At 39.7% G+C, this 25,123-nt stretch overlaps 1 protein-coding gene across 1 annotated transcript; it reads right to left on the reverse strand.

Moving 5' to 3' along the window:
- Nucleotides 1-500: 500 nt before the first annotated feature.
- On the reverse strand, nucleotides 501-13,215 carry LOC309658866 (coiled-coil domain-containing protein 192-like). Its single transcript, XM_082457951.1, has 2 exons — nucleotides 10,767-13,215; nucleotides 501-5,401 (listed from the first exon to the last, which is right to left on the reverse strand). Exons 1-2 carry the CDS (start codon nucleotides 10,774-10,776, stop codon nucleotides 5,115-5,117), a joined length of 297 nt encoding a protein of 98 aa, XP_082314077.1. The 5' UTR covers nucleotides 10,777-13,215; the 3' UTR covers nucleotides 501-5,114.
- Between the last annotated feature and the right edge of the window lie 11,908 nt (nucleotides 13,216-25,123).

Consider the following 25,123-nt stretch of genomic DNA (forward strand, 5'->3'; position numbering starts at 1 on the left):
TTGAAATTTATGGTAACAACATACCAAACTGGACCTGGTGTACGCACTGTATTCCAGGCAGGGATTCCAAACCATTTATCTACAGGGCAAGGCAGTTAAGATAAATGTCTTAAGCAGCCTGGTATAAGACAATAGGAAATGGTGGGACTCAGGGCAAACTGTAGAGTGCAGCCCCACTCTTCTTAAAAGCAATTACTTTAAAATAAAACACAATGAACAAACCAAAGCCAAAACACAGTTTTGACCAAACCAATTAATTTGAGCAGTTGAATCTGGATAGCTTTTTGACTCCTCTTGTGGAATAAACTTGAGAAAGAAGGTACCCATGGAAAATTGTTTTTCCTTTAAATGGAAATGAGGGCTGACCTGAGAAAGATGTGTAGACAATGAATGTCTTTGTTATATAACTGCATAGAAGTGGTGAGTGTTGTGAAAGTTATACTGGCCTGGGGGCCGCGGGCCCTGGTTCTGGCATTTCCTAGTTATAAGCTTGGTATTAATTACCTAGCTAAAACCTATCTCATGAAAATTAAATAAAATTATCTATTTGAAAATGTTTATATAACTATAAATTGCTATGTAAATATTAGTTATACTCCTATATACATAACTGTTGGCTAGCAAATGCAGGTCCCTAGCAAGATAATAGGGCATCCACTATAGCTGTTTATTGTTTCTTTCACTGTCACCATACCAACTTCATTCAAATAGGAGCTATGCAATAAGGCACACCTTGGCTTCCCTGGTAGCGCAGTGGTTGGGAGTCTGCCTGCCAGTGCAGGGGACGCGGGTTTGGGCCTTGGTCTGGGGGGATCCCACATGCCGCGGAGCAACTAAGCCTGTGCGCCACAACTACTGAGCCTGCACTCTAGAGCCCATAAGCCACAACTACTGAGCCCGTGTGCCACAACTACTAAAGCCCACACGCCTAGAGCCTGTGCTCCGCAACAAGAGAAGCCACTGCCATGAGAAGCCTATGCACCGCAACGAAGAGTAGCCCCTGCTCGCCACAACCAGAGAAAGCCCGCGTGCAGCAATGAAGACTCAGTGCAGCCAAAAATAAATAAAATAAAATAAATTTATAAAAAAAAATAAGGCACACCTTTTTAGTACAGGGCCAAAGATTATATTATCAGCTTTTTTCTTTTAACTAGAACTCACTATTATTATTGTTTGGACCCCATATGACAAAGAGCTGGTGCTAGGCTAGCTCTTTCTCTCCCCTTCAGCTGTCATCTTTTGCCTGTGATAACATCATTCTTTGAAAAATGTGACATCAGACAATAAACTTTTGTTTAAGCTTATTTGTGACTTTTAAGAAAATGGATTCAAGAATTATTAGACAATACATCATGTGAGTTTTTTCACCCAAGAACAAGAGATTGGGTATTATTGGATTTGAGCACTAAGGGTCATTCTTGTTAAATAAAAAGCAAACTTAGACCTTTGGAATGGAAATGGTCAGAGAATTCATTAAATGTCATCTTGCCACAGGTTCATGTTTTTGGGAATGTACTGAGTATCTAACTCAGATGCTCAATTTCTCTGGGAACCTGATAAGAACTGTTTTTAGTGTTTTTTTCATTTGTTTGTTTTACCATAAAAGACCTAATTTCATTAGGTATGGGAAATCTCACGGCCAGCCCTATCTTTTGCTGTGAACTTTGTCCCAGTGTACTAGTACTTTATTTTAAAAAGGTTATTTCCTACTTGAACTTGATTTTCCTCTATGAGCAAAAAATGTTCTCTTGTGTATGGGAAATCTTAACAAAAGATTTTGTTGTAATAGCAGGGGAGAAATTATAGTAATAATTTATCCTTTAGAAATTACTTTTTTCTTTTTTTTGTCTAATTTTTTCATATTATGAGAGTCGAATTTTTGAATCTCAAGCATTTGATTTTTCAAGTCCTTTAAATATGTTTGTTTTCTTATGTCTTTTGGAATAGTTTTGTCTCTGCAGTCCCCACACTTGATAATTGCCAAATAAATATTATTTTGACTTAGGCCTGCAACGTTCATCAGCGCTTCTCTATTTATTGCATTAAAGCAAATAAATACTTCAGTGTAATACTTCTTTACTTCAGTGTAATGTAGAAGCAAATGATTGGGTTTGGGGATAAGCAGAGAGTGTAAGAGATAACTAAAACTTGACTGAATTCATTCTTTCCCAGAAATGCATTTAGGCAAAAATATTATAGTTTCTTTGCTTTTGCTGAACTTCATTGAAACTTAAGGCACCCCCTTCACATTTCCGGGTCAGTTTCTCCAGTGACTTGCTTTTCTGCTAGTCTTTAACAAGTCTATTACTATGATTTCAGCTTGTCACGCACATAGTAATGAAATTGTTAAAAAAATCCAACATTTATTTAAATTGATTAGCCATACCACACGTTCAACTTAACTTCTTCCCTGGAAAAAGTTAATGACTTGTGAAAAAGGAGAATTAAAACTCTGCATATATTTCCGTAAATATTTTTAGACTATTAGAGAATGGCTTTTGTTACTTGTTAAATAGTTAAAATTTTTAATTTCCAATTATTTTGAACCAGATATATTACCTGATGATTGCCAAAATTTTCTTTAAGAATAGGGGCATCAGCATGCTGTCTTGTGATATTCACAACAGATATTTTAAAGATCAGTAAACTGTTTCAGCAATCCAACTGGCTCTTAAGAAAATGAGACTTTGGCTTTACAGTGTGGTCTATAATCTGATTTGTAGTTCGTCTGAGCCAGGTATTTGGCACAATCTGAAATTTACTACCCAGTTCTCTGGAGGAATGGCAGAAAATGGAAATGAAATTTGGGGGGCACACAATGGCATAAATGTTCAGCAGGGAATGTGAAATTTTGTACTTATAAATGTCTCAGAGGCCAGAGGCCAGTAACAACTCTTCTCACCTCCCACCTCCTCATAAAACCTGGATATCTAAAGAATTCTTGTTGCTTAGGTGTCAGTAACAGAGATTAGTCTGTTCACCTTTGGACCAAATCTCCTCCCCGATTCTGATTTGAGGATAACCTAGACCTGAGTCAAGATCAGTTTCTTGTAAAGATGGGTTTGCAGGGTAATATGACTCTCGATGCTTTCTTCTTCAGTGGCTGGTCCTTAGATATGTAGAGGTGACAGGCTCTATTAATTATTTACAGCAGCTCCAGCTCTGCCTGTTATTTTATCTCCACTGTAAGGCTACTTTCATGCTGAGGGCTGGCCAAGGCATTAGCCACAGAAAATTGATCTAGAAGTGAACACCCTCCTATTTGGGGTATGATGAGGTGTTTTTTTTTTTTTCTCCTCTCCCTCCCTGCTTTTCATCTTTCTCAGCCTCAGTATCCCATGGGATTAAGATACTCTTCAGTAAAATAAAGAAATGGAGACTTGATGATCAAAATAACACAACAAAATTGCAGAGAATAGTTTGTCTTGGAGATAGTCCACTCTTAACAAACTGAAAGATTTAAAGCTTTCTCACAGTAATATGCAGTAAAAACATGGCAACTTTCATTCTTACCATGGTGTCAGATGCAATGGGCAGAACTTCAAGACTGGAACAGGGTACCCTCATCAGTACCAGAGAAACAGGAAAGACAAAGGGAATCATAAGGTTTGAAGAGGTGAGAAGGAGGGACCAGAGAGAAGGGATTTCTGAAGTGAGGGACTGATGTAGACTCCATGGAAAAGCTTCTTTTAGAACCGTGGAAAAGTGCTTCAAGTTACTTTCTGGGGTAGGTGTGTATTCATGATCATAGAGTTGTAAGTTGGTTTCATTTCTGATAATGGACTGCACCTGTACATACTTGCAGACATTTCAGGTGAAATTCCGAGGTTATATACAAATATGGGAAGATTCTAGCTTTATATGAACATAGAACCTACTGGTAGAACCGTGGTTTTACTTTGTAGTGAACCTCTAGAGTCAATATTGCAAAGCTATTATGAGTCCAAAACCCAATACTTCCTTAAAAAAAAAAAAGTCAGGTTTAGAAACTTTGTTTTAAGGAGACTCTTAACTGTGTCTGTGAATTTCTGAATGATAAAAGTTGTGATTTTCATGTTTGCTATGATATTGCTAACATCTATTATTGTGCCTGGTAGATAGAAGAGTTCTGATGAGTAGTTGTTGAACTGATTGAATTAAATCGAGAAGTAGCAATACAGACTCACGGGATAGCTATAGCTGTTTGCCTGAGTCCTGCAGTACCGAGAGGGTAAGAATTAAGCACCAAGGTCTTAAAGTTAGTACCTAGCTGGTCTTTTTGGATGAGAAATAGTTCATTTGAAGGGGATGAGTGGGAGAAGAATATGATATGAGGTCTTCTACTCTGTTAATTACAGGGCAGCTTTCCTTTGCCCATCCTCTATTTTTCCTGATGTTATTTTGTGCCATCTACAGCTCCTCGGTACAATCGTAATCGTGTATTTTGCTTTGGTCTTAATGTTGCTCGTAAGGGAAAAATCAGTGTTATGTGTTTTCCCAAGGAGATGTTGTCCCAGGACACTTCTCCCAAAGGACTGTGGCTCTGATTCATCCATTCTTTATTTCTTTTGATTGGTTTGGTTTTACTTCATTTCTACCCTTGCTAAATGTTAATAAAATACATGCCATTGAGAAATATATTCTAGAGGATACGAAAAGACAGACCTCATGGCTATTTACTCTGCTGGCAATGATTCTGCTCTCAGTACCCCAACATTCCCCAGTTTGAAGCTCACGCTCCATGACTGCTTTCTGTTCACAGTTGAGCTGCATAATAAAATGGGATTCATGCCACCCCTCCCTTGCAGTGTGACAAACCTCTGGTAAGAGGCTGATGCTAAGTTCTTTGACCATCTCTCTAGCTTTGTGTTTTTTCCTCTCCCTCTGTTATCAGGAATGTCTGAAAACAAAGTATGCTACAGCTGTGTGGATTATGTGACAAATGTCTAAAGGGGAAACATTCAGTGTTTGCGTCTGAAGACTTCCCTTTGTTTTGTTTCCTTCCAATATGAACCTTATAGAATAGGTCAAACCCATGAACTTGAACTTGAGTTTGCCAGTGAGTCTGCTTGGGCTCTGGACTTTACCTTGATGACACTTAATAAATTTTTATTGTTTTTTTTAACTAAGAATCTTTAAATATCCTCGTCATAGACCACAGGAGTGATGCTATTATTAAAGAAAATTGGGGCTTCTTGTAAACATTCTGGAGAGTCTTTGACCTCTGGGAAAGGATGGGCCTCCCGCTCGGCTTCCAGCTGCTGAATCTTCCTTTCCTTTTCTTCTAAAATTTCTTCCAGCTGAGTGATCTTCTCAGTCTGATGGGAAACCTGGGTCGACAACTCCATAATCAGGTTGATTTTTCGGTCACCTTCTTCCACAGGCGAGAGACCACCACAGCACTCTTGCAGTGAGCTGTCTTCTAAAGCAAACAAGAAAAGGAAAGTCTGAACAGTTTTAATTGGATTTCCCAGAACTCAAAGAGAGGGAAGATGAAAAAGCTTCATTTCTCACGTTCTTAAAAGAGAACACAGATGTTGCGTCATCTGGCCAGATATACTGAGAACGGAATCTGGACCCAGTGTGGGGAAAGACTCTGGGTGCTCGTGAAAAGAAATCTTAGAAGCCTCTGGAGAGGGAGGAGAATCAGTCTTTGCCAACTCTTGTTTATATGCATTTAACTTTCAATTAACCATGGGAATGAGCTGTCCTTGAAAATCCAATCCACAAACAATAGCCGTCCCAGATTTCATGTTATCTTTTCTTAAGAATTCTTCACAAGAGCTACAATCAAGTAGAAATACACTTCAATGTGAATTTTAATTTGACTGGACAAAAAAAGTTGCCGTCACTTTTGGGAAAAGTGATAATGAGAATAGACTAGTTTCTTAACCCAAGTCAGCTTTAGAGTTGGCAGGGGTGTAATTTGAGGTGATCAGGGAAACTCTGTAGCATGGTATAGAGATTAATCTCTTTTAGGTCTGAATACTTTTCAGCATGTCAATAAAATCACAAATGCCTCCTGAATGTAAAAACTTATCTTTATCAATTTCTATCAGCTAACCCCTCAGATAAGGATAAAGGTCTGAGTAAGGAAGGAGAGAGAGGCTCTGTCAAAGAGGTAAAAGATTAGTGAATGGCAGCAGGAAATCCTTGAAAACAAATAACACGAGATGGTCAAAAAAATTTAACTACTGAAAGGAAACCTCATTCTACTAGATTTTAGCAGTACCACCCTCTGCATCACTCTCATCCTGAAATTTTGACCATTAAAATAATTTCTCTACGTTGTACAAAAGGCAGACTTCAGCTATAAAAAGTAAGGGACATCAAGGGCTTGGGTACCATGGTAGGATTAATTGAGCTAATAGCATATGAATGAACTTGACACATGGTGTCGACAGCTAATTGCTGTAATTGAAGGTCCAGCCTCTACTCAAACCGCAGTGAAAACAAACCCACAGCTGCACCTGAAAGAAACATAACGTTAAGTCCAGGGTACAAAGGCCTGCTACTATTGTGTACCTATACACCTGTTAAAGCTGGGGCAGCTTTGTTGTGATAGCCCGTGCCGGCAGGGAATCACCCATTTCTCAGCAAATAAAACTAATTTGGGGCCATCATTTTCTCGAGAAGTCAGGGGGTGAAAGCTTGAGCACCGCATTGCACACTGGACACAATGCTTTGGCTTCACAAAAGTGATGAGAGGAGAGACCAGGCTGTTCTCTGCTTTTAGAAATTACTGTCAGCAATGTACTACGTTTCAAGAATCTAAGGAGAAATCTTTGTTCTGAACATATGAGATTCTAACGATAATATTTAAGGAGATGGTAGTTTGGGTCTCTTAAAAAGCAATGAAAAAAAATCTCAGATTGCAAAGAAGCATTTAATTTGTGCCCTCTTCAAGAGGCCTGTGCTTTCAAGCCCAGGAGAGGGAGTCCATAGGATGTGGGGGGGGGGGGGCTTCCTCATTTGCTGATGTGCTGGGCCTCACCTTTCCTTTTCTCTGACTACAGCTGTGCTGCCCAGTACGGTAGCCACTCACCACATGCTGCCATTAACCAACTGGTTTGAATGTGGCTGGTTTGAATTGAGATGTGCTGCAGGTATAAAATACATATTTGATGTGGAAGGCAGTTTGAAAATAATGTGAAATATCTCATTACACTTAAAAAATGGATTATGTATTAAAATGATACATTTTAGATATACATTGCACTAAAATATATTTTTTAAATCAATTTTACTCATTTGTTTTTACTTCTTAAAAATGTGGCTACTAGAAAATTTAAAGTATCATTTGTGGCTCTCATTATAGTTCTATTGGATAGTGCTGAGCTGGAGTTTCCTTTTGGATGAGCACTTTTTTTTTTTTCTAACATCTTTATTGGAGTATAGTTGCTTTACAATGGTGTATTAGTTTCTGCTGTATGACAAAGTGAATCAGTTATATGTATACATATATCCCCATATCCCCTCCCTCTTGCGTCTCCCTCCCACCCTGCCTATCCCACCCCTCTAGGTGGTCACAAAGCACCGAGCTGATCTCCCTGTGCTATGCGGCTGCTTCCCCCTAGCTATCTGTTTTACATTTGGTAGTGTACATATGTTCATGCCACTCTCTCACTTCGTCCCAGCTTACCCTTCCCCCTTCCCGTGTCCTCAAGTCCATTCTCTACATGTGTGTCTTTATTCCTGTCCTGCCCCTAGGTTCGTCAGAACAATTTTTTTTCTTTTTTTTAGATTGCATATATATGTGTTAGCATACGGTATTTGTTTTTCTGACTTACTTCACTCTGTATAACAGTCTCTAGGTCCATCCACCTCATTACAAATAACTCAATTTTGTTTCTTTTTATGGCTGAGTAATATTCCATTGTATATATGTGCCAGTCTTCTTTATCCATTCATCTGTCAATGGACACTTAGGTTTGGATGAGCAGTCTTTGAAACACAGGTGGATGTGTTCCCTACAGATGGCTCTAGTTAACATGTACAGTTGTTATTCGGGAGGGAGGATTGCTGGTCCTCAACTATTAGCACAGAGATCATGTCTTCTGTTACTCTAGAAGGTAGAGGCATGGAAATCTGGGCTTGGGAGAATGGGTTTTAGGGGTTGAAGTGAGTTTCAACAGGAGAGGAAAAAATAGAAGGGAAGTGGCAGCAAGCGGCAGTGGGAAGATGTTAAGGAAAGGAATGGCAGGCAGGATAGAGAGGGCTGGGCACCGTGAGGCTCAGGGACAGAGGGGGCATCAGAAGCATCTCTCCTTGTCTATGTCTGTCAGATTCTCCTTTCTCGTTGACCTCTCCTTCAATATTTTCTCTCCCCAGTTTTCCCTCTCTTTTTAGGAGAAGTTATTTTCTACCAATTGCACAGGAAAGAAAGGAGTTTAGCATCACTCCCAAAGGCAAACTGGTCAAAAGTATATTTTTTTAATTTGTTTTTTAAAAAAATAATGCAATATAGGTAAGATACTTTGTTCACTGAATTCTAATGATAAAGGGGTAAAAATGCAGCAGGGTGGCCTTACATAGGCAATCACAGTCACCAGGTCTATATCCTCTGTCTCTGCCCTCTCGGAAGAGTGTAGTAGAGGGAGAAAGTAGAATGACAATGAGAGAAAGAGAGTCAGGGTGTCTTGGTTAGCTCAGGCTACCACAACAAAATACCGTAGACTGGGTATCTTAAAGAATAGAAATTTATTGTCATAGATCTAGAGCTTGGAAGTCCTAGATCAGGGTGCCAGTGTGGTTGGGTTCTGGTGAGGACTCTCAGCCTGATTTGCAGACAGCTGCCTTCTTGCTGTTTCTGCACATGGTAGAGGAAGAGATCACAGGTTCTCCGGTATATATTCTTATGAGGGCACTAACCTCATTCAGAGGGCCCTGCCCTCATGACCTCATCTAACCTAATTACCTCCCAAAGGCACCATCTCTAAATACTAGTACATTGGGGGGTTAGGGCTTCAACATACGGATTTTTGTGGGGGACACAATTCTGCCCATAGCACAGGGAGAAGATAATTGGAAAAAGTGTAGAGAAGAAACATGAGGCTGAAAAAAGGAGAGATGGCATGAGACCTTTGATTCCTACTGTAATGTTTTCATGTATTACATGAAAATGCCGATAAGGAGACAAGCTAAACAATGGGTGCACCAAAAAGGAGATTTCTCATACAAGTATATTTTACCATTAAATGACCTCTTTACACATATAAGAAAAATATTTTTGTTCCGTTTCTAAACACGTATGAATAATAAAAGTGTTTTAAACTTTTCAATAAAGTGAGGGACTCCAGGATTCACATCCTATTTGTATTGGAAATAGCCCAAGGCCACTCCAGTAAGGTTTTCAGACTCTACCACTAACCTTCGCATAATCTGGTCTGCACTGCTCTTCCCTACTCCAAACTCCCTCATCTGTAATAGGAAGGGATGTGTGTCCCTAAGGTCCTGACAGCTCTACATGCCCCCAGATCTCAAACACCTGTTGTCTTCCGTGGCCTTTTGCTACAAGCTCAGATAGTCTTGCCAAGGCCACGGCTGCCTGAGATGTGGAGAATTCTGTCTGCTGACCTGATAATCTCAGGTTTAACCTCATACCCAGAGGCAGTAGGAGACCCAGAGACAAGAGAGAATCTTCTCTCTGTCAGACAGAGGGGGCAAACCTGATTGGTGACAGTCAGGGTATGACGTCATCACAATTGCTACTATTGTAGAGGCTTTTACAAGCATACATTATTTTTCAGGATTTCCCCTCTTTCTGCCTTACAAAGGTGGGAAGCAGGAGTGAGACTGTGGGTTTAGGGTCATGGCAAGGAGGAGGCAGGAGAAGGGGTGGTGATAGTTGTGCAGGTTTAGAAAGAGGACAGACAATAGGAGCCTTCTTCTTCCAGCTGGGCCAGGCTACGTTCAAGTTTCTACGTCACCCTTGAAGGGCAAAATGCCTTTGGCCATTTCCGGCTTCCCATTCTTTATACCCTCAAAACCTTCATGCTCTTAGCAAAGTGTCACATGAGAGTCATGTCAAAAATGACTAAATTGACAACAGCAGAGGTAATTGTAGTTTGAGAAGCTTAGGGACTTAGAGTTGGAATGTGCACTTTGGGGGTGCTGTGATCTCACCTGTACAGGAATTATTTCTGCAGCATCCCTGAATGATGATTCTCTAAGTGGCTTGCAGACATTGGTGTCCCTCAAGCTCTTCCTGGGTCAGCTGCCAATCGTCATCAAAGAATGAAATTTGCATTTTGCCACAAGTGCAGCTGCCTGTTGTTATAGAGCTATCTGACAGGTGGAAGGCTGTCATGGACAGACTGGAGGAGAGCAGGGTACAACTTACAGCTAATCAGAGAAAAGAGATGTAGTGTAGAAAGGTGGCCAATAAATGGCTGGAAAGCTTTTTAAAATTTTTATAAATATTTCTTTCTAAAAAAGGGTGTTCCCCTTTCGATCCCTTTACGGATGTCACCACCCAAAAATGTTCATTGAACAGAGAAACGCTGAGAACCACTGATCGAGCATCTGATTCCAATACCTCTAACAGTGGGAAACACATTCTTCCCAATTAGATCTCAAGCATCCTTCATGGTCATCTTTTTCATTCATTCATTCATTCATTCATTCAATAATCAGTTCGGTAACTGGGACCCTGCACATCGAGAATAAATCAGATGCCTGCTGGCTCCAGTCACAGTTCCATGGTTGGGTAGGAGAGGCAACACTGAGTTAGGCCCTAGAGGACACACAGGATTTAGCTTAAACAAGCACCTCCACTGGGTACTCACCTGTGGACATTTACTTTTCTCTCTGCCTTTCAAGCTGACGGCTGAGGCTGCCAAGTATTTACTCAATAAGAAAGACTCCCACCGGTGAGGTGATTAAATACCTCGCTCCCTCAGAGGCACCCAGGATTCCTGTTTGGCCTAAAAGACTATGTCAGCTTCCTCCTCTGCACAAATGCCCATCACTCTGACTCACCTTCATGCTGGTTTTGAAAGCTGTGTATATTTCACAGTAACCACGAGGGAGTCCAGTTTCATCTGTTGCCACACTTGGACTTGAAAATTGGCACATCCTTGTGACTATATCCCTCTCGTTACTTGGATAAAATCCAAAATGACAAAAACCTTCCTAATTTTCTATCCTTCTCTAGACTGTTGTAGTGAACATTTGAGAATGGTAATTCTCTGCAATAAAATGATTCACTTACATTTTGCATTCTTGTAGCACAAATGTTTTACCTCTTGAAAATCAGGTTTGTCTTACATCCTGCAGACTTGTGTATCCTCCTCCATCAATGTTTTTATTTGAACACTTAGAATACATTTGAAGTTGGCAAATTTGTTGACTTGGGAAAAAACCAAGCAGCATTATAAGAACAGATTTACCTAGCAAATAAGTTTAGTCAGTTAAAATAATTAAAAAACAGTCTGATATTTGCTAGGAAGTTTTGATATGTATCACAAAACTCCCCACATCATAATGATGACCTGTCTTATAACAGGATTGTGTTTTAGAGGAAAAATTTGAGATGTAATTGTAGACTGGAGCAAATAGACATTTTCACCCAGCAACAGCCCAACAGTCCCATACCTAAGAGCTTAAAAATATCTGTCTGTTTTAATAAGTGCTTTGGAAGGACGACATACTTAGTTGAAACCTTGATGGAAAGGCTGTAGCCCTGATGACATGGGGATGTGCTCTGGAGAGCAAGGAGTTCAGAGAGCCTATAGAACACTTGATGAAAAAAAAAAAAAAAACAACACTTAGGAAAAGCAAAGAGTGAGAGAGACTGTGTAGGAAGCACTTGTTGCTTCAAGTTCCTTGGCCTCAAGCAGATGCTGTTCCCGTGCCAGTCCCCAGAGCCAGCATGTGGGGTCTGCTGATATGGATGCTTTGAGGACCTGTTTAGTGTTTGGGTACCAGGTAGAATGAAAAGCACTACTCACTAACCACTAGTGTCACTCCTGTGCTGGCAGGATGCTGTCACCGTGAGACGTGTGTGGGAGCCAAGCAGGCCGAGGGAACTGCAGATTCCCAGCCTCCTTCCTTTGTCACTCTGAAGCATAAACACACTGTGATATCCATGCTTAGCATTTATGGAAATGGTTAATGCTCTCTCACCCAGCACATGTAGTTGAAGTATTTCAATAGCTTCATATCTGGCCACCCTGTTTCTGCTACTGCCAAGTATTTACTCAATAAGAAAGACTCCCACCAGTGAGGTGATTAAATACCTCGCTCCCTCAGAGGCACCCAGGATTACTGAAGTCTGCCTTCAACTCTGCCCAGAGAGGTTCCATTAAAACCTAGGTTGGGTATAAACACTCTCTTGTCCAAAATTCTTCAGTCGTTTTTCATTTCATGTAGACTAAAAACCCAAGTGCTTACACCGACCTGTGTGATCTGGCCCCCCTCTGCCTCACTGACACACCTCCTATGCCCCCTCCTCTCCTCATTCACCCTGCTACATTCCCACCAACATCTTCGCTATTCCTACCAGACCCAGCATATTCCCACCCCAGGGCCTTTGCATTTGCTCTTTCCTCTGCCTGATAATGGTACCCCTGATCTACACATGGCCAGTTCCCTCAATTCCTTCAGGTCTTTCCTCTCCAAAGTCAGCTTCATATGATGAAGCCTTCCCTGGCCATCGTGTCTGAAATTTCAACCCAACCCCCATTGCTGAACACTTCAAATCCCTGTTCCCCGCTTTGGTTTTACTGACATGCTACATCTGAGTACTCTATATTTTATTTTTATCTTGTCGCTAGTCTCTCTTCTCCACTAGAAGAAAAGCTCGGTGAGGGCAGAGTAGCTTCACTACTGTATCCTCTGTTCCTAAAACAGCCTTGGCCCATAGTAGATACTCATTTGTTAAGTGAGTAAATGAATGAAAGTTAAGTGCATAAATGATACAAAATCACCATGGTAATGATCAGTCCAGAGGTTTCAATTGGTATATCACTAGGCTGGCCCCTTGGTTTTTTCACCAGGCACATTTTTTCTTCAAACAAAAATTTTCACTACTGCAATTTTTAAAGATAATAAGCTGTTATGATTGTACAACATTGCAATTAACTTTTCCGAGTTTAATTTTTTTTTAATAGAAAAGTGGAAGAGTTAGAGTAGATCTCTTCCAGATCCATGGCTTAGATTCTATAAGCTATAAAAATGGTTTTCCGAGTTGTCCACTCATCTTTGCAGAATCTGGATACCTCTTCCCAAGATGGAAGTGACATACTATTACAAAAAGAAACCTGGGAAGGCAAGATTATTTACAACTAGAGTCAAAAGACTATCCTCCAAGCATGGCTTGAACATGACCCTTACCCTGAAAAAGCAAACAGGAAACAAATGGCCAAGGAAATTGGCATTCCAGAATCTAAAATTCAGATTTGGTTTAAAAACCACAGAGCAAGACAGAGACGATTGGGGTTCAGCTCCTCCTTAGGAGAAGATCAAATCCATGGACAGAACCGGCCTCAGCCTTATACTCAAAAATACTTACCAAAAGAAACCACACGAGACCAGATATCCGTCCCAAGATCTCAATCATTCTAGTTCAAGCCTTCAAGAGGAACCAATTCCTTGATACTGCAAACAGGAAAACACTAGCCAAACAGGCATTCCAGAATCAAGAATTCAAATGTGGTTTCAGGACCCAAGATCTCTGTACCCTGGGCAGAGCAGAAGTGAGCCTGTGAATTCCTTGGTAGATGGCCCAAATGGGAGACCTGGTCTGACAGCTCTGCAACACGAAATTGACCTGTGCACTCTCCCAGGCAGATCTCATCATTTTCCTTCCTCCAGTTCTTTCAGCAGGAACCAACCATTTCTACCTTTCTCCCATCCCACGTATCCTCTGTCCCTTGTGTGATCCAAGGACAAAGTGTCATGATGCAGCCCATGCAGGCTGTGCAGGGAGGAGAGAACTCTCCTCTACTCTAACACTTGGGAATTATGTGCCAGTACTGCTGACTATGGGAGGAGACCCAGATACTCAGTATCCTTTCTGACCCCAATACCAAAAAGAACACCAGGATCACCAAGAACAGACTGACATGGGACTACTGCAGTTGGAAGACTATTCTCAGCCTCAAGCTGAACACAAAAAACGACCACCACAGGATCTGGGCCAGGTGGACATATCTGACTTTCTGCAGTGGTGGGATGAGTGCTGCCGGGCTCTGATTGCAGAGTGCGATCCTCAAAAAGAGACCCACTGAGACAGACTGGTGGCCACAGCACACAGAGTCATGCCCTCAGCCAACAGCACCAGCAATATATAGAAACCTCAAGAAGGCTTTAGGTCAATTCCTGCCATCCACAGATTGTCAGTAAAAGGTACAAACTTTTTTGAATCTTGATCCCCAGAAAGAGGACCCTCCAGGAATTTCAGGCTCTTCTGAACACTCTGCAAAGCTCAGCAGGGCTTGGGCTTCAGGAGGAAGAAAATAGCATTCTGAACCTGATCCAGGCCTCCTTTTTTTTTTGATGCAGATCAGAGCAATTTAAAGAACAATGAATAAGGAAATCATCCTGTCAGGGACAAAACTAAAGCAGGGGAAAGGAAAAAACACTTGGAAACCAACATGGGGGTTGTTTTTCTTGTGGGCAGTGGTTATCTTCTGTACTCCACTAAGTGAAGGATTGTTTCCAAGCTCCACACTGCCTCTGGAAGCACCATGGGCACTAGGTGGTGGACATGTCTGCTGAATTCTTGCAGAAAAAAAGTATTTTACTGACGAATATGACCTTCTCTCTGTAACCACCACGTCCTCCACAGTCTGGAAAATCCACAAACTGTAACCTAACTCAGGCGAGAACAGATCTCTGAGGGACATATTAGAACTTCTTTCCCTCCTGGCATCATGAGAGGGCAAACTTGAAATTAGTTCACTGTGTAGAAAACGAAGGGATGTTGTACTTCCTGATGATGTGAGCTCTTAAAAGCGAGCTTTTCCCCAAAGCTCCGAGGGTTTAAATTGCGAACTAGATACTACCTCAGCATCCATCATTAAGGGAATGATTAAATGGATTAGGACAAATCCATAATACTGAGTAATCTTCACTTAGAAGTGTATTTTTACTTTGACTATTTAAAACATACAAAAAATTACAAGGAAATTATAACAGCAATACCATATCATCACTGAACATAGTCTAATGATGCTAATATTTCCACATTTTTAGTTTTTTGTATATATTTGCATATATGTATATATATATGCCCATAAGATTTCTCCTCTTATTATAAATACATTATATATTAATCTAAAACCTGGGATAACCATTCTCATTCTCAGTCTTCTCCCTTCTTTTGAAAAGGTAAATTCTGAAAACAGATTTTGGTAGATGTGGGTTTACCTTGGCAATAAAAATGTCTTTAAAAAAAAAAAGGTTTTCCAAGTTGGCACCTGGCAAGCCCTGTCAATATGGAGAATCCAGGGCCTCACGGCTGAAATTCTGCTCAGGTGAATCTAGGAGGATGTCTGGGAATCTATATTTTTACAAAGCTCCCTGGGTAATTCTGATGATCAGCTGGTTTTCGCACTTGAATTTCTGCTGACCTACAGTAGACATGGCGAACAAAGCTTCTCATTTTGTGGGCTCCTCAGAGCAATTACTGCAGGGAGATCCTTACATTCCTCGTCTTAAACTTTCTTCTTTCTCTCTATAGATAATTTCATTTACTCCTGTGGCCATGGTTGTAATCTATTTGTGTGAATGATGCCCAAATTTACAACGCTAGGTCGCACATGAGCTCTGGACCTTGGACTCCTCTCTTGAGATATCTCATAAACTTCTCAGATAAAATATGTCCCCAGCTGAACTCATTATCTAACATACAAAACTGATCTCCTTCCAGTATTTCCTAGCTGAGTAAAATGGCATCGCCACGCATCTACTTGCTAAGGACAGAAACCTGAGAGTTACTTTAGATTTCTCCTTTACTCCCAACCTCTTCCATCCATCTTGTCACAAAGTCCTGTAGATTCAAACCTCTAAATAATGCTTAACTCTCTCTAATTGTCTCCATACCCATGAGGTCAGGCAAGACGCTCCTGCAACATCTTTCACCTCCGTGGCCTTGTAATTCTTATGCAAAAATTATTTTTTAAATCTCTGTGAGGTACTATTTTATCAAGGACTTTTCCAAACTCCACTATTTGCCCCTCAGTTTTAGTCCTTTATGGCCAAAAGGAACTAACAAGCTGCTGGGGACAGCTTATCAGGTGACACATATGGGCTTTAGAGTGGTACACCTGAGCACTTGGACATTTATTGCTGGAATCTACAGGGTCCAATTAAGAAGAGACCAAGTGAAAAGTGCGTTTTAGGGAACGAACCATAAAAGTGGTTTAAGTGCATGAGAAGCAATAGTAGAATTGAAATGCGTAAGAAAATATCAAAGGAGGGAGGCCCTTGTACACTTGAGAGGAATTACAGAAACAAATACTGCTTATCAGTCTTATCTCCTATACAAGTAATTGTACCTACCTTTATTTTTATTAACTTTTTCTTTCACTTTTTTTGTGTGCAATTGGTGTTAGTTTAAATTTCACAGAAATTAGACAATAGTAAGTTATTAACAGTTAACGGTACCTGACTCAGGGATGGGTGGGGACCAGGCGCGCCTCTGTTAAGTTAAACTGGTGACATAAAGATGTTCTGTTCCTGAGGACAGCCTGTGGAGTGTGATTCTTTCACTTCCTCCTCCCAGTGGAATGCCATTCCAATTTTATCAGCTTGATTTTATTTTTTTGAAATTTCAAGATGTAATTTCATCTTGAAATTACAAAAGATAATTCAAAAGCGATGGAGAAATTCCCCAAGAGGGAACTCAAACAAGCTGTTCTTTATTTAGGAAATCTTCTGATATTTCGTGCAAATTCATAGACGTTTTCTCATTAGTCACCTATGCTGTCACGTAAATTATACGCCTTGAGAACATGATCAAAGCTAATGGTAAAGGAGCTATTTTCAGGTTGGGCTTAAGTCCAAGGCACTTTAGAGAAGCACAAAAAATTGTCTAGGAGACTAGTGAAACACTTAGCAAAATGCTTCCATCCTGATACTAGGAAATTTTATATATATTTTGGATGTATTGTACATAAACTTTGGAAAAATAATATTTATAATTTTTAGGGATGTCAAAGAACTTCCATAACTATGATTTCACTTTTTTCTTTTTTCCATAGCCCCCTCCTCCATACTTGTAAGAGAAAGAAAAGAGGGGAGGGGGGGAAAAGGAAGTGGGGAAAGAATGAACGTTTATAGAACACTTACTTTATGTCATTTTACTAAGCACTTGTTTAGCAATCATAACAAAGGAGAATAAATCTTTATGTTTTGTTTCTGTTATTATGACTGATGCCACTAGAATCCTTATATAGGACCAGATCTGAAGTATGCAGGCCACTTTACAATTTTATCACTCCACTCCACCTCTGCTGTCAGGTATTCATGTAAATCCATGCAAGCCTTGGCCCATTAGCATATCCTCCTGATCTGAGGTCACAACATATCCATAGGGGTCATTTTCTGAGCACTTCTCAATTGATTATGGAATATTCCTGGCTTTACAAGAATAAAATAGCAAGCCAAGTGTCTCATTCTTTTTTGTTTTCATCTATTATTAATTTCTGATCAGAAAAATGCTAAGATAACAGGAATCCTAGGAATTGGCAGCAGGATTACCATTAAGACTTGTGGGCATTTGTTCTGGCCACTTTCCAAGATGACCCTCCCAGTGTCTCTAGGTTCTAACCACCTGGATAAACAAATGCTTAGTGACACGTTCATTTTCAGCAGGCCAAGTTCTCATTTTTGTCTCTGGTTTAAGATATAGAAATTATTTAAATTTAATCTGTGTTATGTATTATTTGGTAACTTCTATTCTTTAGACCACTTAAATTGAACCTTCGAATGAGAAAGTGTGCCTAAAATTGTAAAAGTTTCTGTTTTTTTAAAGACTCAGAATGGATTTAGTCAATCATGTAAGGTGATTTTTACTTGAGATTAGCTTCAAAGAATCAATATCGTCTGTGATATCAGTCAGGGTGATTTCAGCTTGGAATAACAGGACATGTGACTTGCAGCAACTTAGACAATGGGGAGTTTATTATTGCACGTAAGGTGAAGTCTGGGGAATTCCAAGTTAGCTCATTCTGTGGCTCACGGAAGCCAGGTTGGCTTCTCCTAGATTCTCTTGTTTCTCCCTCTTATTTGCAAGGTGGCTGTTCTTTACAGGGCATTGTATAAAATTTGGAAGACAAAGGAAAGTCTTGTCTTTTTAAGAGTTAGGAAATCTTCCATGACGCCCACAGCAGATTTACCTTACGTGTCTTTGTCTATGATCGTATCACATTCCTAAAGTAGCCCTTGACGCAGAAGTAGAATCCCCATTATTGGTTAAGACTAATAAACATTAACATTTTAGGGTGGGTGGGGAGGACCTTTGAAACACATTATCTGCCTAAATTACTAATAAAACTGGGATTCCGTTAAGAAGGAGGAAGAATAGTGTTTTTGTTTTTTTTTTTTTGATGTGTGTAGATGACTAATAGTGTCTACCATAGTGAATAAAATTGTTATACAAAATGCCAATAGTAGTGTGGCATTCAGTACTATTTTTGTTGCAAAAAACCTGAAAGCCCAACTCTAACTGGCTTACACAATAGAATGAATGTATTGAGATAGGACTAGTTTCAGGCAAGACTTAAACTAGTAGTCCCAGGAATGTAGCTGGAGATATTTTGGCCTCTCTGCTTTTTCTTTATAATGTCAGCTTCTTCCTAAGCCTGGTAGTATTCTGGTAGCCAGATGATTGCCACTGTCTTCCAGGGATAAACCTCCTTCTATCTAATGTCAAAGAGAGCGTCTACCTGTATCAACACAGAAAAGTAGGAGGATTTTCTTTCCCATAAGCCTCAGCAAATATCCCTCACTGGCTCATATCTGATTACAAAAAGCTCATCTCTGAACCAGTGGGTGGGCTATACAATTGACTTTTAAGCTTATAACATTGTAATGCATTTAAAGCAACACAATTTATGACAGTGATTTTCTGACAGAAGTGAAAGGAAGTGAGGCAGACCAGCAAATGGATGAATGAATACTGAGGAAATAAAGACCTTTCCCAATTATTATGAGTTTCATATTGCAGCTATTTCCCTAGCAAGAGTTCCAATAAATTAAATAATCATTGTCTGGAAGACAGCTTAAAATAAAGCAAATCATAAAAATCAGATTTATAGGAAACATCTAGTAATAGCCACACCAGTATTAAAATTCTAGCAGAATAAGAAACTGGTTGTTTTGGATGGAATTTATTGGTTTTGAAAAAGATGAAGAAGTTATTCACGGTGACATTTTGATATTGGGGAAATTGAGTTAATTATTTTTTGGCTAAAGAACTCATGCAGAATTAGTTTAGGTTCAAATTTGGCTTGGACAGAAATAGTCACAGATGTAGAGAACACACTTATGGTTACCAAGGTTGCGGGGGGCAGTGGGATGAACTGGGAGACTGGGGTTGACATGTATACTCTACTATGTATAAACTAGAGAACTAATGAGAGGCTGCTGTACAGCACAGGGAACTCTACTCAGGGCTCTGTGGTGACCTAAATGGGAAGACAATCTAAAAAAGAGGGGTATGTGTATATGTATAACTGATTCACTTTGCTGTACAGCAGAAACTAACACGACATTGTAAAGCAACCGTACTCCAATAATATAAATAAATAAACAAGTAAAAAATAAAAATACCCCTCCCCCCCAAAAAACCAAATTTGGCTTTGATATTTGTTTATCATTTGAAGAGACTTTAAAAATCTAAATAAATAAGAAGAAATCTTTTTAGTGGCATGTACTTTTTTAGCACACAGTGATGTTTAATGCCAGGAATGTCAACATTGCTAAAATGTCTACTATATACATCACAGACTAGAAAAAATATATATTCGTACATTCTAAAATATACCCTTGGATAAATTAATAGTGTGTAAGAGCCAAAAAGTGTATTTTATGATTCAGCATGGAAAGAGAGGGCACCTCCCAAAAGATGCGCAGGGAGGGAGGGAGGGAGGGAGGGCTCAGGGCCTACACTACTTGGGTGGCTACTGCAATAATTTCCTAAAATCTTGGACAAATCAGCCTCTCTGTGTGTCAGACTCTTCATTTATAAAACAAAAAAATGTCAGTCTATATAATCAATGAAAAACTTTCCTGACTCTAGGATTCTATGATTGTTTTAGGGACTTAGGACTTCTGGGCATATATTCTAAACTGTTTTGGGACTTAATGTGTTGTTAGTTTACAAGTTGGTGTTTAAGTTTCTTAAACCTGGTATAACAGCCCATTCTACATCTATATTCCTCAGTAGTGGGTACATGGTAAGTGCCAGATCTTGTTGCATGAAATTGGAGGCGACGATGGTGATTATGACTCAATCTTCTTTGGCAGATGAATGGTAGGAGTGAATGGCTTATTTAATATCTCCCTCCTTAATTAGTAGCCCCACAAACTACTTGTCAATCTTTTCTTATAGAAAAACAGCCAAAGGGTGAGCAGAAATAACTTGGGTAATACTTCTTTAGTATTTTTCAGCTTCCTGGAATTTATGAACCCTATTGATGATAAACCACAAAGTTACATATTTGCATATGAATATGAGTCTCCCATATGGGGGAAATAAGAAAGTTGCCAAGGAAGAATTTCAGTTAATATCGAAAAATAAATTCTTAAAAATGATTCTATGTTAATGGCTGGTTTAATAAATGTTTGTAAAGCCAATAGGACAGCTTAAATCTTCAAATTATCATCTTTGGGCAGGGATGGTATAGGAGTGCAGGCGTGTGTATCTCTGCATGTGTACGCGTATGTCTGTGTGGTCCAAGAATATCCAGAGAAGAAGTAGATAACGTGACACAGGAAGAAATAGGGTAAATGACTACTATTCAATGGGGAGTCCTTTGTCTGGACTTACCCCACCTGAAAGCTGCACTCTCTGTCAAGGTAGCCCATCTGGCCCCTGCAGTACAGAATAGATAGAAGTACAGAGGGACAAAGAGAGAGAAGGAAGGAGAGAGGGAGAGGGAGATCTAGTACGGCACCACAGCAGAGGGAAAAGCTATAAGAATGAGCAGTTATGGGTAATTTTGCAGAGGATGCTTTGGAAAAAAGTAACTCTCTAAAGTCCCAGCACTGTCCTATACAGTAGCAAAGTAGAATCTGCTATAGAACCTCAATGAAATAAACTTTGTGCTTTGAGAGAGAACTTTGAACAACTGCAGCTAGACAGACTGAGAATTCTCTGTGTGAGTACAGAAGCCCTGAAAAAAGTGATTCTACCATTTAAGTCTGAAACTAGAACAGTGCAAGACATAGGAGAATCCTGTGGAGCCATGGCAATGGTGCAAAATATGGCCAGGGCCAGGAAGGAGTTGTTTTTTCATCCACAAATTCCTTAATGAATAGGATCGAAAATTTAATAGGAGAAACTGAACAGTTTGCTCGAGGTAAATTTAGAAAACTGTATACAGTATGGCTCATAGGATGGCTTCTGGCACTCCCAATCCTTTCGTCATGGAGACCAGGTGGAAGCACCTGGCTGTAGCGATGCAGTATTTGGAGTGGTAAAACTGCATAGGCAGCACCATTTCCCAAGCGCTGCTTGTGTGAGGCCTGAGGCTATCTGGATGTGTCACACATTCCATGTGCGTATGTACACTGTAAACACACGTACGTATCAGCGTGGCCAGGAGTCAGTGGAGCCCAGCTACAATAATATTTACATTCGACCAAATGCAAAGTGGTTTACCTCCCATCCGTTAATGCTATACTTCTATATAAAAACCAATCAACATAAAGTTTTGATCACATTAAAAATTCTAATGAATTAACATCAGTGAAAAGAAAAATGTAAATAAATGGAATAATACAAGTTATCATTTTTGAGTGGGATTCATTTGGTTTGAGGGGGTTTGGAGATTTGAACTCATTGATTTCATCTAACCAAGTGCCTATTACACACAAACCTCGAAGATAGGCCTTAGGGATAAAACAGTGACTAGAAATCAGTCTCTACCTTCAAGGAAAAATGTAAATGCTCAATTCCTCTTACATTACTCACAGTAAACTTGTTTATGTTAATAATCTGTTAATTGACTCAGTTTCAAGATAAAGAATTACAAATGCCCTAATACAAAAGACATTTCATGATGAAAGCAAGCATCTTGAGAAATATTATAGTAACTTTAAATGTAAAATACACCCCTTAGTTTCCTACAGGTGAGAGGAATGTGAATAGAATGATATATAAGAACTATCTTCTTTGTGTAGAATATAAAACTGTAGTATAAATATTCAGAGAAGGGAGCAATCTGTGTTCAAATTAGGGCCCCTCTGCTCATTTGCTCTGTGTGCTGTGCAGGGTTACTTAAACTTTCTGTGCTTCAGTTTCTTCATTTGTAACTAGGCTTATCAATACATCAACACAGTATCTCATAGAATTATAAGAGACTTATCTGGGTTAATTCATGTTGAAATCTTAGAATAATGCCTGGCACATGTGCAAGAAATGTTAACTATGTCATTATTAATGTCTACCTACTGTTTCTAATCACATTCCCCAAATCAAAGTTCACCATCTTCCTGTAAATCACTTGATGTTTCTATTTAGCAGAATGGTCAAGTAGAAGTTTTCATTTGTACAGTTTCACAATCCCATAGCTCTATTTCCAAAATCCTAAAAGCTCTGGAAAATGAAAGTTTTTCAGAGCTCACCTGGTGGCAAAATCTCACCTGACCTGATCTGAATTCACCTGGCAGCAAAATCTGATCTGAACTGATAGGAAGCTGTTTATAGTATTTATACATCCCATTCAGTGTAAATATTACTATATTTGAGTATGAATATTATCCCGCCCCTGTTGGAATTACCTTTCAAATTTGAAAAATTCTGCATTCTGAAACATATTTGGCCCCCGAATTTCAGATAAGAAATTATAGAGCTGTACTAGTGAGGACAGAGAGGGTAGAAGACATTTCCATCTCTGGCTCTGTAAGGCAAGATTTATTAAGTGAGGATGTGAGTTTCTGCAATTATAAACATCTTGAACCAATCAGCTCTCCAGATCTGAAAAAATGTGAAACTCATTTCCTCCATGATATTCATTATCACCAGATCAGTCTTCCCTCCTACTTATTGTATCTGCTATAATTTCCAAGGAGCAGTTATTTTGGTTTGGGAACATTTATCAAGATACATAATTCTATCCCTCCTCCAATTATTTTAATTTCTTACCCCTCTTTCCCATTGTCTATCCACATTCATACAAATACACCATCAGATAGAGGTCAAAACAAACTTAAATTTTTGGGTGTGGGTATATGTCCCCTCAGCCCCTTTCCTGGTTGCCTTTTCCATTTTCCTCCACCTGGGATTAAGTCAAGCAGTCAAGAAGGATGTGTCTTGCCAAGCCTCTTAACTCCATTTTGCCCTCCAGCACATGTACTATTATGAGTGAGCCACTGGTTGGAAGAACTGTCTAGTCTTTAGGCAATTTTGTCTGGTTTTGTCCCAGAAAGTTGACGGTAGATCCCAATCTAAAAGGCCTATCCTTGTTAACAGCTCTTAAGATCTCCAGAGTTGTCCAGGAGAAAATTCTTCTAAGGCTCCTTCCTCTCTTTCTCCAGGGAGTCTGAAGTCATGTGTTTTAAAATTCTCCAAAATAGACAATCTCCACATCAGATTTAACCACAATAACTACAGCTGGGTTTAAAAATCTGCCCTCCCTCACATTACTAACAGAAAGCAGCAGTCCAGCTAGGAGTGAACCTGAAAATCTCTTTTCTAGTGCCCTCACGATGTTTTCTTTCCCTTTTGCGGTCAAGGAGGCCTCAAGATGTAGAACTACTTCGTTACTAAGGAGGTCAACAGTAAAGAGGTAAATGCAGGTTTATAACAGATATTAATCCAAACAAGTGGAACATTCATGCCCCAATGAGGCAGTGACCCAGTTTTGAAGGAAATATGGTAAAGAGGCATCTGCATTTGAATTCTCCCTGGGCCATTTACTCATTGTGTGTTCTACTTTAACTTCTTTGGGCTTCATTTTCTTGATCAGTACCATAGGCACCATAATATCTGCTTTTGCAGAACTACCCCAGGTCACAGAAGAAAATTACTGAATGGGATTCAAGTTTATATCTGTTTGACTCTGAAAACACTGATCTTGTCCTTGCATCATGTGGTCCTTAGAAAGTTCATGTGTAAAACAGAACATTCCCTCTGCTGCTAAACAACCATGGCTAGCTGTCAATACAGTGTGAGAGAGCGTTTGGACTGTTTAACTTTTGATGATGGAACCTGGTATCGATCAGGGGTACAAGCAGAGCACAGTGTTAAATCAGTGTTAAATCTAAAAGACAACCTTGACCTAAGTAACAGGGTGTCAACGGGTGGGGCAATCTGCAGCTGGCTGTGGTTCTTCTGTGGTAGAAGGTAAACCTGGTTACAGGGTAGCACATAGCAAACCTTAGGAAATCCCACTGAAAGCATTTGGAGCTCACTGAGAGCTGAACAGAAGAGGAAAAACTATAGCAGAAATTTCAGTTGCTTACAAAAATCTAAACAGAGAGTGGAGAGTCCCTCCTCCGGAGCAATCCTGAGTGTCTCAGATATGATGGCTCCAAGGAATACTTCCTTATCACCAAAAGGAATCCATTTAAGACAAGAAACTGACTGCCCGCATCCCTTTCAAGAAGATTTTCATTACCTAGGAGCTAGTTTTCTCCCGTGGTTTCTGTAAAGGCAGAAGCCCTTGGCTTCCTGGGATACTTAAGTTTCAAAAGCTCTTTGGTATAACCTTTAACCACCACACTTAAAAAAGTTAACAACAGGGTCCTACCGTATAGCACAGGGAACTATATTCAATATCCTGTGATAAACCGTAATGGAAAAGCATTTTAAGAAGAATGTATATATATGTATAACTGAATCACTTTGCTGTACAGCAGAAATTAACACATTGTAAATCAACTATACTTCAATTAAAAAAAAGAAAACAGTAAAATATCACTTCTCTTTTTCTTAAACCCAGGAACGTGTTCACACTGGAGATAACAGGAA

This window comes from Balaenoptera physalus (genome assembly GCF_965194825.1).
Source record: "Balaenoptera physalus genome assembly, chromosome: 3".
Lineage (NCBI taxonomy): Eukaryota > Metazoa > Chordata > Mammalia > Artiodactyla > Balaenopteridae > Balaenoptera > Balaenoptera physalus.